Source organism: Arvicanthis niloticus, chromosome 13 (assembly GCF_011762505.2).
Source record: "Arvicanthis niloticus isolate mArvNil1 chromosome 13, mArvNil1.pat.X, whole genome shotgun sequence".
NCBI lineage: Eukaryota > Metazoa > Chordata > Mammalia > Rodentia > Muridae > Arvicanthis > Arvicanthis niloticus.
Window position 1 is genome coordinate 8,818,046 of NC_047670.1, and position 17,571 is coordinate 8,835,616.

Genomic DNA, 17,571 nt, shown 5'->3' on the forward strand with positions numbered 1-17,571 from the left:
GGTGAGTGCAGATTCTGCCTTGTTAGTCACACCATCCTCAGCACCAAGGATGTCTTCTTCACTAATATTTACTGACTGAATTAATAAGTTAATTACGTGATAGACTTTGTTACCTTACATTCAAATCTATGAACTTTTCATGATGACACTGTAAATATACTGAGGTGCATGAGTGCTGAGTGGTCTTTTCCAGTGGTCATCTCAAAGTAACAAGGTGGCTGGTTATAAACAGTGGCAAGGAAACAATGGTATCAGCATGGGAAGAGCCCTTTCTACTCACTGGACTTTGCATAGCCTTGTGTTGTAGAAAAGAACAAAACAGCCTTTTTGAGGTCTCTCTTACAAGAGCGTAACTCCATTTCACAACAGCTCCATCCTCATGGCATAATTGCCTTCCAGAGCGCCTGCCTTGTCACAATGAGAATGAAGTAGCAGCCATTTGGTTTGGGTTCACACAGACTTTTGGACTATAACAGAGTCAGTATAAAGTCATTATAAGACCTATATGCTTTACATATTTTTTATATACATTGAGTATAATAATGGCTTGTCCTAACTGTTGGCTTGTATCATTTCAGTCTGACTATAGTAGCTTGTTTATTGTTGTCAGACAAAGTTGTAGAATAAAGCACCCCTTTCTCATTCTGCAGGATAGCTTGATCTACACAACTAGATTGTATTGCTTCACATCGAATCTCTTTTTAGAAATACGTGTTCTTCGGGTGACTATCCCACTTCTGCCTTCCAGAATCTTTGAGCATATTCAACCTTGTACTTGGTTCTATCCTTTGTGTCCCAATAAAAATAATCCTAGAAAGATTCTGGAATGTAGCTCAGTAGAGCACTGTGCTAAGGTGTGAAAGGTCTTAGGTTTATCATTCTGTAACTCATACAGATGCACACACACACACACACACACACACACACACACACACACACGGGGGCAATGGGCCAGAGTTGAAATCAATATAGAAAGTGTGGGTAGGTTGTAAACAGTCATAAAGTAAAGCAAATAATCAGAAATCATTACAAATTCCCATGTGGCACATTTAATTACTGATTAGGTTGCCACTTTAACATAGTGTGCATCTATTACTGCATATTAACCTTAAGATTTAATGAGTGATTAGCATCTCATAAAATGCAAAAGGGATCTCATTAGTTTTTCTAGACCTCCTGAAAAGCCTATGTTCTTTAAAGGTTCACTTAATTAAACAGTTATTAAAGCAGCATGTACTAGTTGTAATCTGCCAAGGGAAGGATGGACTATGTGTTCTACTTTTAATGAACTGCAGTGACTAAACAGGGAGAATAGGACCTGAAAGATGTGTTTTATGTTTTTGCGAGATTTTTCTTTGAGTTGTACATAAACTGTTAAATAATGTATTCAACTATACAAAATACTTGTCTGTTATCCTGAGTCTGAGGGCAGTGAAGTTAACAGTTTTGAAGGAGAGATTAGTCTCTTAAAGAAATGATTACAACACAACAGGTTGGTTATCGTTTAAAGTGTTGAAGGTACCAACTCATTTGACCTGGGTGTTTAGTATTTATACCTAAAAGTGAATGGTCCCTGAGTACGTACAGAAGATGTAGAAACTAGAACATGCCAATCTGAAGAGGTGAGTTTGATTTTGCAAAGTCAAGTAGTACAGAGTGGATAATATTAGGGGTTGGGAGGTCGATGGGGATGTGCACTTGGGACAAAACTAACAGGGAAAGCCTACTGACAGGATATGTCAACATTCACGTTGGAAACTAGACGATCGATCGCAGTGTGTTAGTTGGAAACTAGACGATTGATCGCAGTGTGTTAGTAGAAAGCCTTAGTAGAACTGACAAATGGCAGCAGGTATGCTTTGGACCTCTGGGGATATGAGATTGGCAATATTGTCACTTTTATAGAAAATATGCAATAATTGAAGATAAGAAGCATAGTTTTAGATTAGAAACAACCGAATACAATACAGAAACTTCTCAGAAAGAGCTATGGGAGGGCAAGATCCCAACGCCTGGAGAGGAAGGGAAGTCTTTTCTGGGTCTGACCATGAAGTGAATGCTCTAACCACAACAGGATTGCAAGGCTGCCTTAGTGAGGGTGGGGAGCCTCTTCCACCCTCTTTTGCATAAGCCTCCTTTACTGTCAAGATGTGTTTGCCTTATACTTGGTTGCTGCGTGTTCTATGCCAGTGCCTTCACCATTGAGGTGTAGCTAATAAACTTGTGCCCTAGTAGTTGCTTTATCAAAGCCATACTGATTTTATTAGTTTTAAATCCATAGCTGTGTAAATGTTGAACATTGTTTGCGGCTTTCAATCTTTCCTCTATGTCCCTAAAAAGTTGAATCCAGCCAGATAACTGATTATTATTGTGTAACTTTTGATCATATGATAGTAATATCTGTGCTTATTTGGTTTTCAATTAATGCAGATTATTTGCACAAGCTACTAATCTATTGGTCGTCGCTGGTACTAAGGACAATGATAGAGAAATGTAATTTACATAGAAAAGTTTTCTTTTCATACCATGATGTGGTATGAAAAGTTTTCTTTTCATACCATGATAGTGGGTCATATGTAATGGTACAATAGATCATGCATGTACCAGATCACATATTAGCTATGTGATAGGACAAATGAATTAATCTTTCTGGACATGCAAAATGATTTTTCATTTTATAGAATTTACAAACAGGTTGTTATTAATTTTTGTCTTCAATTTTTAATTTAGCCATTATTTCTTTTAATAAAATACTAAGGTCCTAAGCTGTAACTGACCTCTGTCATGGAGTGTCCACTTATAAGAGGGCCATGAGTTACCGTGTGGAACCTTAAACTTTATGGATTAGTGTGTGTGAGTGCATGTGCGTGTGTGTGTGCAAGAGAGAGAGAGAGAGAGAGAGAGAGAGAGAGAGAGAGAGAGAAAGCCATTGCTATGAGCTAGCCTTTCATTTTACACAAGATGTTCAAACTTAGGTTCCCTCAAGTCAACTAAACCTAAGAAGAGTAACAATGGACTGGAGGTGAAAGCATTTAAGTCAGAGACTCTGCTATACTATTGTCTATGAGACTTGAAGAAATCATCTAATTCTTTCAGAGCCTCAATTTTCTCATTCACAATTAGACATTTGATTTGCCTAATTTCTGGGGTCTATTCTTACTATAATATTATTTAATTCCAATGGCATGATTAATTTTAGGTCTATGTTCTTTCTGTTTCACTGATGAAGAACTACAGTCTACTTAGAAGACTTTGAGAGGGATACTCAAGCAGACAAATATAATAATTCTACATGCAAGAGAAGTTTATACAAATTTTACGGCCTGTTGCACTGTATCAAGTGCAGGTGACTCTGAGGCCAGGTTTCTAATAACTATGCGGTGAGTCTGTATTTGACATGAACATTGCTTTCCAAGAAAATCTGCCAATTGTTGAATCATACAATTCCTGCAACATTCTTTCTTATCACCAGTCTTACATAACAACAACTTAACTAATACAAAGTAATAAAACAGCGCATTGTACATTGAAGTTACATCAATAATAGAGCTAGAAAGGCAGCCCACAGTAGAGAACATACATTCACCCCCAGGAAAAGGAATCCAGTGTAAATTACACTGGATTTGTGTACTATGAATACAGTACACAATTCTGTAGAGGAGTGAGTTTAATAGCCTAATATATACATGGATTGCCTGTTTGTGAGATCTTTCTTTCTTTTGCACGTAATAATATTCCTAGCAAATTTTACCAATTGACTTTTTATGCTGCATCTCATCTAACAGATTCTATAGAGATATCTTGATAAGCCAAACCCAACCATGTCAATGTTTCTTATGTAACTGTTTTTCTTCATAAAGCATTTTGTGGGGTATCTTTTGATAACATTCTGAAACACTATACTTGAGAATACAGTATTGTGAAGGTTCTTTTTGGAAGGGTTGTCTTTGCATTTTTTTTCTGTTGGCATTCTCTATAGTAAATTTCCATCGGTATTAATTCTTAAAACATTTACTTCTCTGTTTCTTCCACTATTTCATATGCAGTTGACACACACAATATACACCATGCTGCCTTAGGAGTATGCACTGAATGAGCAGAATGTCAAGAACAGGTCTCTTGTGCTTCTCCTGACCATAAGTAGTATATCCCTTTGTTTATTTAAATATTTTTATTTAAAATATTTACTACAATGTAGCACACATTACAAGTTCTACATAAACTTTAGTAGGATAAATTTTTGGGAGTATTAAATCATGATATGTCAGTGTGCTTAACTGAGTATGTTTTGTTTCTTCCATGTCAGAAAAAATTTATTCATGTTCATAATGAGGAAATAATTGTCCACGCAGGAAGATTTCAGTTAGCTGCCTTTGTTAACTTCGTTAAGCATAGAGAAGCCTAAGGAGAGACTGGGGGTGAAGCATTTTATAGACATTGCCTAAGCTTTTATAAATGCCTGTTAATTTGTTACCTTTGCAAAGTTGTTCATTGATAATTTGTAATGAGATTTGCAAAATATTGTATATATTGAACATAGTTCAGCTATAAATGTCTGGGTTTGTTGCCATTTTTGTTTTAGGCAGAAATCATAGAATATGGCTTACAATTTGAGCATTGATTACCATAATTTACCTGCCAATGGCTGTTCTAAACTGAAGCATGCCTGTCTATTTAATAATATATTGCCAGATTGACGCTATAGCTTTTAATCAAGTGTCCTGGTTGAAAACTTCCAGCAAAGCAGAATTATTGCAAGGAACCTTTCTCCTGTTTCTGCATTTGTTCTTCCTCTTACTCGATTCCTCCCAAGATTCATGTTTTCCCCTCACTGAATTTGTTTCTCAGGCAAAGTGAAGAAGTACACTTTTCTGAAATGCATTTCTGAAGATTTCTGAAGATTTCCTAAACAAGATTATCATTACAAAGAAGGGCTTAGACCAAGTTATCACCTGGTGCAATAACTTCTCAGTAGCTGCTCCAGAATTCAGGATTAACTCCTTATCTGGAAACATGAGAAACAATTTGTCCGTTGTAGTTCACTTGTCCTAATTTTCACCTTGTATTGACCCCTCCTTCCTAACAGCATGATTAAACAGCGTGACCTTCTAGTTCCTGATCTAACTGTGCCTTTCGACCACAGTGCCTTTGTTCTGATTCTTTCTTCTAGGATTCCTGCTTCCACTGTTTTTTTTTTTTTTTCCTACTAGTCACATATTAAAATTTACAAACTACCCAGTATTAAGCTCCTCTAAAGGCTAGTCAAAATTTAATGCTTTTAGCGTTTTTATAATTATTATTATGAACACAGGCATTGCTCTAAAATATTGATTTATATGTACATAAAATATTTTAAGGTCAAGTTATTCATGGGTAGATAAAATAAAAACTATCACCAATATGTGCATGAGACTAAGATTTAGATGTATTTTTGATAGAATTTATCTTTACAACTCTTCTATTAACTCAGTTCATTAAACCTTTTAAATAAAGTTCATTTGGATAAAGATGGCATAGTAAGTAATGTTTAAGCATGTATGCCCCCTTATTTGGCTGTTAGCTTTTTTTGATTATTTTATTTATTTACATTTCAAATGTTGTCCTACTTTCCACTATCCTCTCTACAAACCCCCCCATTCCATCCCCCTCCCCTTTGTCTCTAAGAGAATGCTCCTCCCCCACCTACTCACCCACTCCTGCCTCATCTTTCTAGCATCCCCCTACACTGGGGAATCAAGCCTCCACAAGACCAAGGGCCTTCCCTCCCACTAATTCCAGACAAGGCAATCCTCTGCTACACATGCAGCTGGAGGCATGTGTAATCTTTGGTTGGTGGTTTAGTCCCTGAGAGCTCTGGGGGCGGGGAGTTCATTTAGTTGATATTATTATTCTTTCTATGGATTACAGTCCTCTTCAGCTCCTTCAGTCATTCCCCTAATTCTTCCATTTGGTGTCCCCAGGCTCAGTCTCATGGTTGGTTGTGAGTATCTGTATCTGTATTAGGTGCTGGCAAAGCCTCTCAGAAGACAGTCATACCAGGCTCCCACCAGCAAGTGCTTGTTGGCATCAACATTCATGTCAGGGGTTGGTGTCTGCAGATAGAATAGATCCTAAGGTAGGTTGGTCTCCGGATGGCCTTTCCTCCAGTCTCTGCTCCATTTTGCTGGTAAAATTTGCTGATGGATGTTACCTTTCAAGACATTGTTACGCGTGACACAATCCCTATAACTACTGAGGTCAGGAATTTAGTAAGGAAGAACAAGGGACAGGAGAAGGCCTCCTACGGAAGTGAAAACAGAATACTGTTACAGAGAAACTAGAATGGAATTGACGAGGGGTGGTGCTAGAAGAAAAGGGTAAAGGAGGAACAATGGGGAGGAACAACTCACACTAAAAGGTATTGCAAAAAAACATTCGGAAACTTACTACTGTAGAATTTTCTAAAATATATGCATATAGGAAAGAAATCTAAATGGAGTCATTAATATTAGGAGAGATTGTATCCCAACTGGGTGACTTAACACAACAAGTAAAACTTCCAGTGTCAGGAATGGGTTACATCTTCTTGAGTCATTAGACAAGGGGCCCATGGAAACCCCCAAACACAGACTATTTCCAAGGCTATTTATTGCCTGCTCTTCATCGACTGATCATAAAGCCCTATTGCAAAAGACAACACTTACATGTCTCATTAAACACTAAGAAGTTGAACTAGAGTCTAGAGAGAAGCTTCAGCTCTACTGAGTAGCATTCATGGCACGGGAAGGTATTCTGCACATTGCCAGAGAGGAAAGGTAGCTACCAAGCCATCCATAAACCCTTCTATCTAAAAGAGTGCACTGCTGGTAATGTATGATATGGTACAATAGAAGCACAAATATTATGGGATTAGCCAATTACTTTCTGGTTTGATTTAAGACCCACTCTATGAGATGGAACCCATGCATGACACTGCTAAAGTCCACAAGAACTTAAGACTAAAAATGCCATGAGCCTAGGTGAATACCAAATACTATTATTCTGCCAAAAGAACATTGTTGAGGTTTGTTCTTTTCCTATGTATTGTAGTGATAAATACTGGCCCCCAAAGTCTGGTTGTCCCCAGAGATAAGGAGATCCTCTCATACACTAAGTTATGCTATGTATGGAACCTTGCTCTGTAATTTAAAACTATTAGTAGAATAAAGATGCCAACAGCCTATAACTGGACAGAAGAGAGACAGGCAGAGTTTTGGTTCCTGGGCTCGGCATCTGAGGCAGGACCATGATAGGGAGGAAAGAGAAGATAGGGAGGGGAGAAGATGCCATGGGGTAAAGGATCAGGAGAATTGGCCATGAGGGCTGACCAGTTGGAATAAGAGTAGTCCAGGCAGAGCACGGCAAGCCATATATTGTAGTTATTGGCAGGGGAATAGACATAATAGCACAGAAGGTAAATTCTGCCCAGATCTGGTGATTTAACGGCTTACTATAAATATAAAAGCTTTGTGTCTTTTATCTGGGAACCGAATGATAGAAACCCCTGATTTAGATTAAATATTTACTACAACAAAACATATCAATAAAAGGACTCCTAGTGACATTTCTTATAACCATTTGGTATTTTCCAAACAAAGAACCAGTCCTTCTTTTCTTCAAATATAAATCGACTAATTTGGGCTGCTTGTAAGTTTTTTAAGAATCTGTATTCAGAGTGTATCCTTTATTATGTCTAGATTCAATGTTTGCAGACTTTCAGGCCTTTAGGCACTTGAGTAGGAACCTGTTACACCTGTTACTTTGTATGTGTGTATACATGAGTGTGTGTGTGTGTGTGTGTGTGTGTGTGTGTGTGTGTGTGTGTGTGCATGTGTGTGTGTGTTTGTGCATGTGTGTGCATGTATGTGTATATGTGTTTGTGTGTGCATGTGTGTGTGTGTGTGCACGTGTGTGCTTACTTCCTCAGTATGCTAGTTCTGTTATCCTTGCTTATTGTAAACACATTTTTGAAACAAGGTTTCATCTAGCCCTAGCTGGACTCTAATGTGCTATGTAGCTAAAGATAAATTTAAGTCTTGATTTTCCTTCCTCCATTAATGAATTGCTGGGACTACAGACATTTGACAACATACACGGCCATTTGTCAATGTTTGGGGGGTTGTACCTTCTATTTCATCTTAATAGAAAATTTTTCAAGTAATAAAACTTTCTTAAAATTAATTTTTAAGAACAATGTTAATTTCACAAAAACAAATTTGTCCCAAAATGATAGAATTCCCACCTAGTTGGCCTCCAGGAAAACTGCTCTATTATCAGCACTCTGTCTACTCTGTCTGCTGTAATCTAGGATTCTACACATCATTATCACCTGTGTCCATATTTTATGTCAGAGTTCTTTCTTGATGAAAAATCAAACTATGGGTTGATTTTTCAAATATTGAATATTTAAATCATAGAACTATATAGAAAAGTCTCACTGTCCCATTTGTCCTTCACAGCCTCCTCTCCTCAAAAAGCCATGGATGTTTTTCTTAAATGTTTCTTTCATTAGCAAAATACATGTAAATTTCCCTCAGGTTTTCTTGTGGTCCAGCATACATATTCCATTGTGTAGAATACCATAGGTTATGCACTTACCTGCTGAGAGACATTTTCATTGCTTCATAATTGAGAAAATGACAAAGCCACTTTAAAGGGCTATTTGCAGTGTTTGTAGGAGCATGCTTTCAAATTCTTGGGGTAAATACTAAGGAGCAAGATTGCTGAGTTAAAGAAACATTTGCTTAATTTTATAAGATAAACAACCAAACTGTCTTCCAAAGTGGAAGTGCCATTTTGCATTCCCACAGGCAATAACTGAGAATTCTTATTGCTCCATACCCTGTCCAGTGTTTGGTGTGGTCTGTTTTAGACTTTAGATATTGCAAAAGCCATGAGACGGATGTGGTCACTCATTATTTTCATTTCCTTTCCCTGGGGATATGTGAGGCTGAGTATCTCTCATATATTTTGTCATCCTGTACTTTAGTGAGGCGTCCACCTCATTAGTGGTGTTACCTCAGTCAGGACTGAGGACTCCCTTCCCTGCTTGAATGGGTTCTTTTTCTCAATGTTGTTTTATGACTCTGTTCAACAATTTAAAAATGGTCTTCAGTTAATATTTCTTGTGAAACTTTTTCCCAGTCTGCATCATGTCTTCACATTCTCTTGATTTTTTTTGCAAAGAAAAATTATAAAGTTGGGTTTTCACTTATCAGTCACTTCTCTCACACATTTAAAGGATCTCACTTTAGAAATTGTATCTCAGCAAGCAAATGGTCATCTAGGCTTCCCCCTATGTCACAATATAGCAGGGTTTAGTTTTGCATTTTCTACCACATCATAACTCACTTGAGTCAATTTTGTACCAATTGAAACAGGATTCTATAAACTAAGACCAGAAGTTCAACATTTTATAAGGTCCTTCCCATGAGACTTTGATGGACTAAGATTTGTCAAAGCATGCATTGTGATGATTGTAATAAAAAATTAGAACATTTTTGTAGAAAACAATTTTGCAAAATCTATAACCAAACTTAAAATTGGATCTTAAGTATTTGTGAATATTAATATTAAAAATTTTGGATAGTGAGAAGCCATCTATGCAAGAAATGCATAAAAATTTGCTCAGAGTGCTCCCATGAGGAGTCACCTGGAGCATTACTAGCATTCTCTTCTGTAAGAAAATCCAAAAGAACTATTCTATGGCAGAAAATGTAGCAACTGGGTAATAGAAGAGCTAGCCTGTTGACTACCTTTATCTGTAACTTCCTTTAGTTTTGATCAAGTAACTGATGTCTATCAATAGCTTTTACTATACAACAAAGGCTCATAACATGCATTTCTCAGATTCATAGATACACACTGGGATTCATCATTTCCAAATAATTTATTCTGAGTTATTAGTTGGAGGAATATGGTCATTTTTACATATGGCTACACATGTCTTTGACACTTCTTTTGAAAGTTCAATTCCTTCCCCTTGAAGGTAGACTAAAATTACTGGTCCATTTGAGCCAATGAAGTAAGGTGAGAAATGTAGTATGTATCTTCTAAAAATTAATCAGAAAAGATAGAAAACATCTTCCTTTTGTTTGTTGAACACTTGAAGTAGTGCAAGACACTAATGTCTAAGGACTCAGGAAAGTCTGTAGAAAGGCTCTGAGAGGTCCTATAATAACTAAATGAGTGAGGCACCTTGAGAATAAATTTCCAATTTCTAGTCAAAACTTGGTTACTATAAACAGGTCTAACATCTTAATGGTGTTTTATGGTAGATGAGAATCTAGCAGGCTTTTCAAAATTCTAACCTTCAGAAATAACAAAGGCTAAGTTGTTTATTTTTATTATTATTATTATTATTATTATTATTATTATTATTATTATTATTATCATTGTTATTTGTGCTGCCATTACTATAATTTATGATGCAGTGACAGATAATGAACCAGTTGCTCTCTGGTGCTTGGCCCCATGTAGACAAATCACAAGAGGCCAGTTTAAAGAGTAAAGTATGTTCTGGTCTAATCTCTTCATGTTCACAACTGAGGAGGCAATCATTAGGTGAAATCCAATATTTATGAGAACAAGATACTTCTTTGTAATAAGTTAGATTATGTCACCCAAACATTATCAAATTCTTGTCTCAGAAGTTTATGGTAATGGAATCTTTGAAATGTGATTAAATCAAAGATTTGGTGTGGGGAAATTATAGTGGAAAACCAGGTGAGCTCTGCTATTGCAAATGGCCTTTTAAGACAGAAACCTGAGAGATTGGAGACACACACAATGATGGAATATGGTGGTGTGGCCATAAGCCAGGAACACTAGGAATGTTGGCAGCCAGCAGTAGATAGAAGAGCCAGATTATGGATGTTCCCTGTGAACCTTCACTGGATGCTGATTTTAAATTTCTGATCTCCAGGGATGTATCAAAATGCCTTTCTTTCTTTCTCTTTCTATCTTCCTTTCTTCCTTCCTGTCTTTCTTTCTTTTTGAACCAATATGTTTCTGGTAATTTCCTAGAGCAGTCATGGAAAGTGGATTCATTCTTCCATAAGGTGGAGAGACTGCTAAGTAATAGCTCAACAATATCTAATCAGCTTTAGCATCCATTTATAAAGTCAGAAGTACTATTAATTGACTCCACCAAACGTGAATAAATGAATAATAAATGAACACAAAGCATAAGCAAAGTAAAAGACAAACATTAAAGAAAAGATTAGGGTCAAGGAGAGGGCTTAATGGGTAAATGTACTTATGTGGAGGTCTACAGACATAAGTTCAATCCCTGGGTCTCACAAAAAGACAGAAGAGACTCCTTAAGCATTGTCCTCTATTTTCCACACATGCGCTATTGTAAGTACATACATGTACTCATCTACATGCATGCACTAAATAGATTACCCATTACAGTAGAAAATTCTAACATTTTTCTTACACCCTTTAAGAAACTAACAGAAAGGGAGCCAAGATTAATATCAGAGCAGAGAAAATGGAAACTGACGAGCTCTTCGCATTGTCAGGGGAAAATAAAGACTGAAATATAAACTGGTCATCAGTGCCTTGTTAAGTAAGCATATGTAAGATTTTGTAGAAAACAAGCATAAAGCAAAATATTAAAGGATAAATACACTTAAAAGTGATGTAGAAGGTATGTGCTGTGGTTAATGTTTGTAAATAGAGGGATAACAGGTACAGGTGTTTGGAAGATTTTCTAACTTCGGACAAGAAAAGTTGCTTGAATAATAAGTAGGGCATAATTGGCCATGATCATAAAAATATGGAAAACAGAGGTGCTGAGGGCATTTTGGACTATGTAAGCACTGGTGAAAAGAACAATATCAATTGGACTAGAGACCATTCTTGCTATACTTTGGCAAGGAATGTGGCTACTTTCTGCCAACAAACCCAACTGTGGTTAAATTGAAGAGTTTTCCACTAATATCATTGACAGAGGAGATTTCAAGACAGCCTAATATCAATTGTGCCAAGTAGTGATTTTATTCACTTTCATGCATATCTACAATGAAGAGAAGCAAACAAGGCAAAGAGAAATTCAAAATGTACAGTTTGAGAAGGAAAAGAGAAGCAAGACATTTGGTATTGGGACTCAATCATGGGAGAAGTTTAAAGCGCTGATTCTGGATGGACAAAAGGAAGTAGTAACCTCTGGGCAAGACCCCACTGGGCAAATTCTGCAACCAAGGGGAAAAAAAAAGACCTGCAATTTTTCTTTGGACTAAACAACAGTGAAAAGCTTATGTAAATGTAATTGAAAGAGGGGACAGGTTCCAGCTCAAGCAAGCAGAAGAAGTTGACAGCTTCAGCCCTGTAGTTTTGGCTTTAGAATTAAGGGGATACAGCGAAGGTATTGTGGAATGTTCCCTGGTTTAGGAAAAGTGTTAAAAGCACCTGTCAGGGGAATCTTTGCAGAGAAGTCCAGGGAAGCCACTGTGTAAAGCTGTGAATATAAAGGCTGGATTATGATGGAGACACCACAGTGTTGGAAAAGTCACAGTATGGTGCATCTACCAAGAAGAGAAGCTGTACGTAGGATGTGGAATCAGCCCAAGAATGAAGTGTGTTTCAGTCAGCAAAGCAGCGAAGTGTGGGAGATATGAAGAGCTATCCACTCAGCCCTTTGACATTGGGAAGAGAGATACAGAATTTGGAGTTTGCCCTACTGGATTTCAAATTTGCTTTGGTCCGGTGTTTCATTAATAAGCTTCTTTTCATCCCCTTTGAGATGGTAATGTATATTCTGTGTCATTGTATGGTGATACTGGAAGTATGTGATCAGCATTTTGATTTTTGCTTTTATGAGGTTTGACAATTGTCTTAAGTCTCAAGGATACTCAGGACTTTGAAACTGTAAACAGTCTTGAAACTAAAAGACCATGGAGACTTTTGAAGTTGTCTGATGCATTTTACACTCTGATAAGGCTAGAAGCCTATGGGGTCCAGGGAGCTGAATGTGGTGGTTTGAATGAGAATGGTCCCATGAGCTCATGTATTTTAATGAATTGTTTGGGAAGGATTAGGTGTGGCTTTGTTGCAGAAGTAGTCACTGAGGGAAATGCTTTGAGGGTTCAAAAGCCCATTCCAAGCCCAGTCTCTGTCTTTGCCTGCGGATCAGGATGTAAAGCTCTCAGCTAATGCTCTAGGGCCATGCCTGACTGCTTACTGCCATGATAATCACGGACTACACCTCTTCAACTGTAAACAAGCCCCCAGTTAGATAATTTCTAACAGTTGCCTTGATCTGATACCACTTCAGAGGAATAGATCAAAAAGAAGGTTAAGTGTATAATGGAAAAACTGCAAGGTACAACCTAATGAAATCAGAGACCTTTTCTAGGAGCAAGTCACACCATAGCTCATAGTGATTTTGGCTTCTCTACTGTGGTTTTTCCATATTTATAAGAAGCTGGAAATAATGTTTACATGAACCAACATGCCTGTAGGAATCTATTATTTTGATACTTGTTAAATCAAGAAATAGAAATTTTTTCCTTTCGTTTTAAATTCATACTCTGGGCCGCTCTTGAAAGGCTTGAAGGGTAACATCATAAGGCAACTCTGACATCTTACATGCTCGTTTCAAAGCCATACTGAAAATTAATTTTTGGTCAAAGACTTGGTAAACATACAAAAGAGCTTAACACTCTCTTCTGTAGGCATATGAAATTGTATTAGTTTCTCACAGAGCTGGCCTAACCAAAAACTAGTTTCAAATATTTTTATGCAATTTGCTAGAATGCTCCTAGAATTTAATTCAGTGACATATTTCATATGGGACTTGTATGTTTAATAAAAATGTATGCATTATTTGATGTCATTCTTGAGATTAAATTTAACTTGATAGAAAAATGACTTAGTAGACAAATAACTGTTCACTACCTTTAGTTATAAGATGATAATTTTAGAAAATATATGTTTTGCTCCTGTGATAATTCCAGTATGCCTTGGGTGATTGGTACAGACACATTTCCAAAGGCATACTTCTCAAAGGTATGATGTAATCATATTTAGAGGATGCAGGGACCCATCTGCCAAGTGCCAGAAAAATCCAAGTCACTATTTTCTTAAATTAGCTTCAATACAAAGTTTTGCAGAAATCTTTCCACAATGGTCATCAGTAAGTGTTAAATTGTAAACAATTATGTGTCCAGGCACGATTTCCTACAAGTAAAACAGTAAATGCATACATTTTAAAGCCAGGAGGCCACTACTCCTTTGCATGAGTAAAATGAACAATGCACATTCTCCTGAGTGGCAGATAGATGAAGATCTGAAGTACTAATCTTGACCTTGCTCTTATTGTTTTGACAATATTATCCAGACTAAGTCTTTCTAAAATCTTTAAGAAACTCCAATAGCCTGAAATCACCAGTCTACTGGGCAGAACTAGTTCAGTTTGATCTTAAGGGATAATGAATCTTATTTGAGATGATATTATACATATTTGTTTATTTTTCATGTAAAGAAATATTATTCTTGATGCCAGTAAGTAGAATCAAGCAATTTACTTTCCTTAAAGTGTTCATATGAGTATCAGATGTTAGAATCTTATTCTATAAATATATGTTAGAGATGTTCTCTGCATTTAACTATATTGTTTTATATTATTACAGGACAAAATGACAGGAACCGATAACAACTGCCTGAATAATGAACCAAACTTTTTTAAAAAACATCTATGTGATGATACAAAGGTAATGATAGTTTGGACTTTATTATGAGCTTGGTTTTATACACAGTCCTGTTAGATAATTAAATTAATTCCATAATCTTTTTATACTAATGACAGAATTACCATTTGTCTATTATATTATACTGTGGTCTATTATATATTAAATTTACATATATCTTGTCCCCAATAGATACAAAGTACATAATTATTTCCTGTTGTTTACCTTGAAATGACTCAAAATACTGACTATAAAGGCACAAGTGTCTCTTTTCCCCTAAACCTTTTATGAAGGAAAGTTCTTACAGGCACACACACACACACACACACACACACACACACACACACACACACTTTAGTTTTAGACAGTCTGATTTTTTTTTTTTTTAGTACTTGCTAAAGTTTATGCCAAAGTCAGCTCTAGTTGGTTAATTACATTGGAAAAACATCTCCACAAGTTCCAGAAGTTTGTAAATTTCCCCCCAAAGGAAGAAGAGATGCTCTAATGACATTTGATGGTCTTTCTAAAACTCATACAGCTATTAACCTCACAGTATCACATAACCATACATTCTTTTTATTTATTAATTAATTTATCTAAAAAAGCTTATGTCTTAGATTACGTGACTCTTTGTTTTTTTCTTTTATTACCAGCTATACTTTCAGAGCTCAAGTGTTCCAAATGGTAGAAAACAACCCCACATACCTTTCTCTACTAGTGTTTTCAGCAGCCTTCTTCTTTAGTTATCCTGTTAAAAGTATATGGTCTTGTAACATGTTCACCCGTAAATGATAAAGCCCCATGTACATAATGGAGAAACGACTTCTTAAAAGTCAGATAATCATTAAACCAAATTCTAGGCACTTCATGTTCTCTGTTTCCTTGTAGCCAAACAGTTTCAGTCCTGTTACTCATCAGTCATGTGATTAACCGGAATAGAAAGCTGGGGCGGAGGTGGGGTAGAACTAAGGGACAGGGCTTATGTTAACAACACTTTTGATTTTTTTTTTCTAATAGGAAGCTGCTTTTCTAAACCGTGCTGCTCGCAAGTTGAAGCAATTTCTTAAAATGAATATCAGTGAGGAATTCAATGACCACTTGCTAACAGTTTCACAAGGCACACAAACACTAGTGAACTGCACAAGCAAGGTAGGAGTGAACTGGTCACTGGTCACATTGTATGACTCCTGCTCAGGGCACTGCCATCCCCTGGTCCACCGCTATTGTCACAGAACACACAGGTGCTGTTTTTTTCACATTAAGTTGATGTGATTTCCCGCTCTAGACTGAAGCCTCAGCCTTTGGAAAGCTACTTATGCCTTTCTTGGCTGCAAAGTCAGAAAGCCCATTTCAATCTGCTACAAAAGATTAACCAGTCTGGGACACTGAACAATGATCACACTGGTTTGTGGGTTATGGATTCTTTTTAAATTTTCATTATTGTTGTTTATCAACACAGATACGAAAACATAATGATTCTTTGTTGGGAAGTGTTATGGTAGTATTTAAAACGGCAGCACCCAATCTGGCTTGTTGTTATGGGGCCACCATGTTCCTGACTAGGCAAGTTCTGGGCCATGAGCAGCAGCCGCATATTCTCGCCTCTGCTCGGTTCAGGCTGTCAGCTCAGGTGGGCCAGGAGCACCGGCCCTGGCACCCACGAGATGCCAGCGTGGGAGATGGCTCTGTCAATCTACCATGCTGTCTCCACAATGCTTGGCTGATCCCAGAACATCCCACCATTCACGTGGTACCAGGAAGAAATGAGACTCTAATGTTTAATATTATCTAAAGGCTTTAGATAATTAGAAATACTCAATTAACAAGATGCCCATATAATTAGAGTTGTAATCCAATATCTAACCTTATGATATAAATTGTTACCCAGACCGTCCTGGACACAAGCGTGGTTCTCTATGGCTCCTCCATCTCTCCCCTCACTCCTCTTCTTTTTTTCTTTCTCTCCTCACTCCTCTCACATTAGCTCCTCCCAAATTACCAAGTTTACTGTAAAATGTAGCGGGGGGGGGGGGGGGGGAATATACTGCTACAGGGAAACAGGTGAGTTTTCACATGCTTTATTAGGAAGCCACAGGCATTCTAACTTGAATTATAAAATTCAAAGTGCACAAATATGTGACCCAGAAGCAACATAAAAATGGAAAGGGCATTGTCATAGAATTTATAAAGTTTAGAATATTTGTGTCTCCAGAGTTTCAGAGGCAAAGGCAAGATTTACTTCCACCTACTTTTTCTGCATTTTGTATCATTATACATAGCTATCCTGGCTACCCATGGGAAATGGTCAGGACATCTCACAAACAGTTCTCTCCGTGCTCACAGTCCTTATACAGAATGATTCTGCAGATAACCCTCATATAGCCTCCCATATACTTTAAATTGTATGTAGACCTATTAAAATTCCCACAGCAATGTGAATGATAAATAGTTACTATGTGTAGCTTAAGGAATAATGACAAGAAAACTAGTTCATACATGTTCAGTACAGGAACATCTTTCTTCAAGTATATTCAAGTTGCAGTTGATTCAATCCAAGGACTCAATCCACTCATGGACATGTGCTATACCAGCACTAATTTCATGGAAACACCAATTGCATTCCTCCTACCCAATACAGTAACTTAGTCACATGCAAATGTTCTGTGTCTCCACTGGAAAAATTAACAAACAAAATTCCTCATATTTCTTTTCAAATTCTTTGAAATTATTTAAAAGTTAAATGCTTGTGTTACTTGAGTAAATAAGTAATAGAGATATGAATTGTGACTAAACTAAAAAGAGAGGAGCTCAAGATGTATGCATCACAACTGTGTCACACGCTCCAACCTCTTCATCGCTT

The 17,571-nt window shown here is 37.0% G+C and overlaps 1 protein-coding gene and 1 long non-coding RNA gene across 3 annotated transcripts in view; one reads left to right on the forward strand and one right to left on the reverse strand.

The window, feature by feature from the left end:
• Positions 1-15,591, reverse strand: part of LOC143434040 (uncharacterized) — a 100,481-nt gene extending 84,890 nt beyond the window's left edge. The window contains exon 1 of one of the 2 annotated variants that reach the window (XR_013103197.1): positions 15,417-15,591. This is a non-coding gene — a long non-coding RNA (uncharacterized LOC143434040). The remainder of the gene's footprint in view (positions 1-15,416) is intronic. The other variant, XR_013103199.1, reaches the window with a different exon arrangement.
• Il7 (interleukin 7) overlaps positions 1-17,571 on the forward strand; it is a 42,049-nt gene that overhangs the window by 20,546 nt on the left and 3,932 nt on the right. The window contains exons 3-4 of the mRNA XM_034517296.2: positions 14,655-14,735; positions 15,729-15,860. Coding sequence (XP_034373187.1) covers positions 14,655-14,735; positions 15,729-15,860 — 213 coding nt within the window. The remainder of the gene's footprint in view (positions 1-14,654; positions 14,736-15,728; positions 15,861-17,571) is intronic.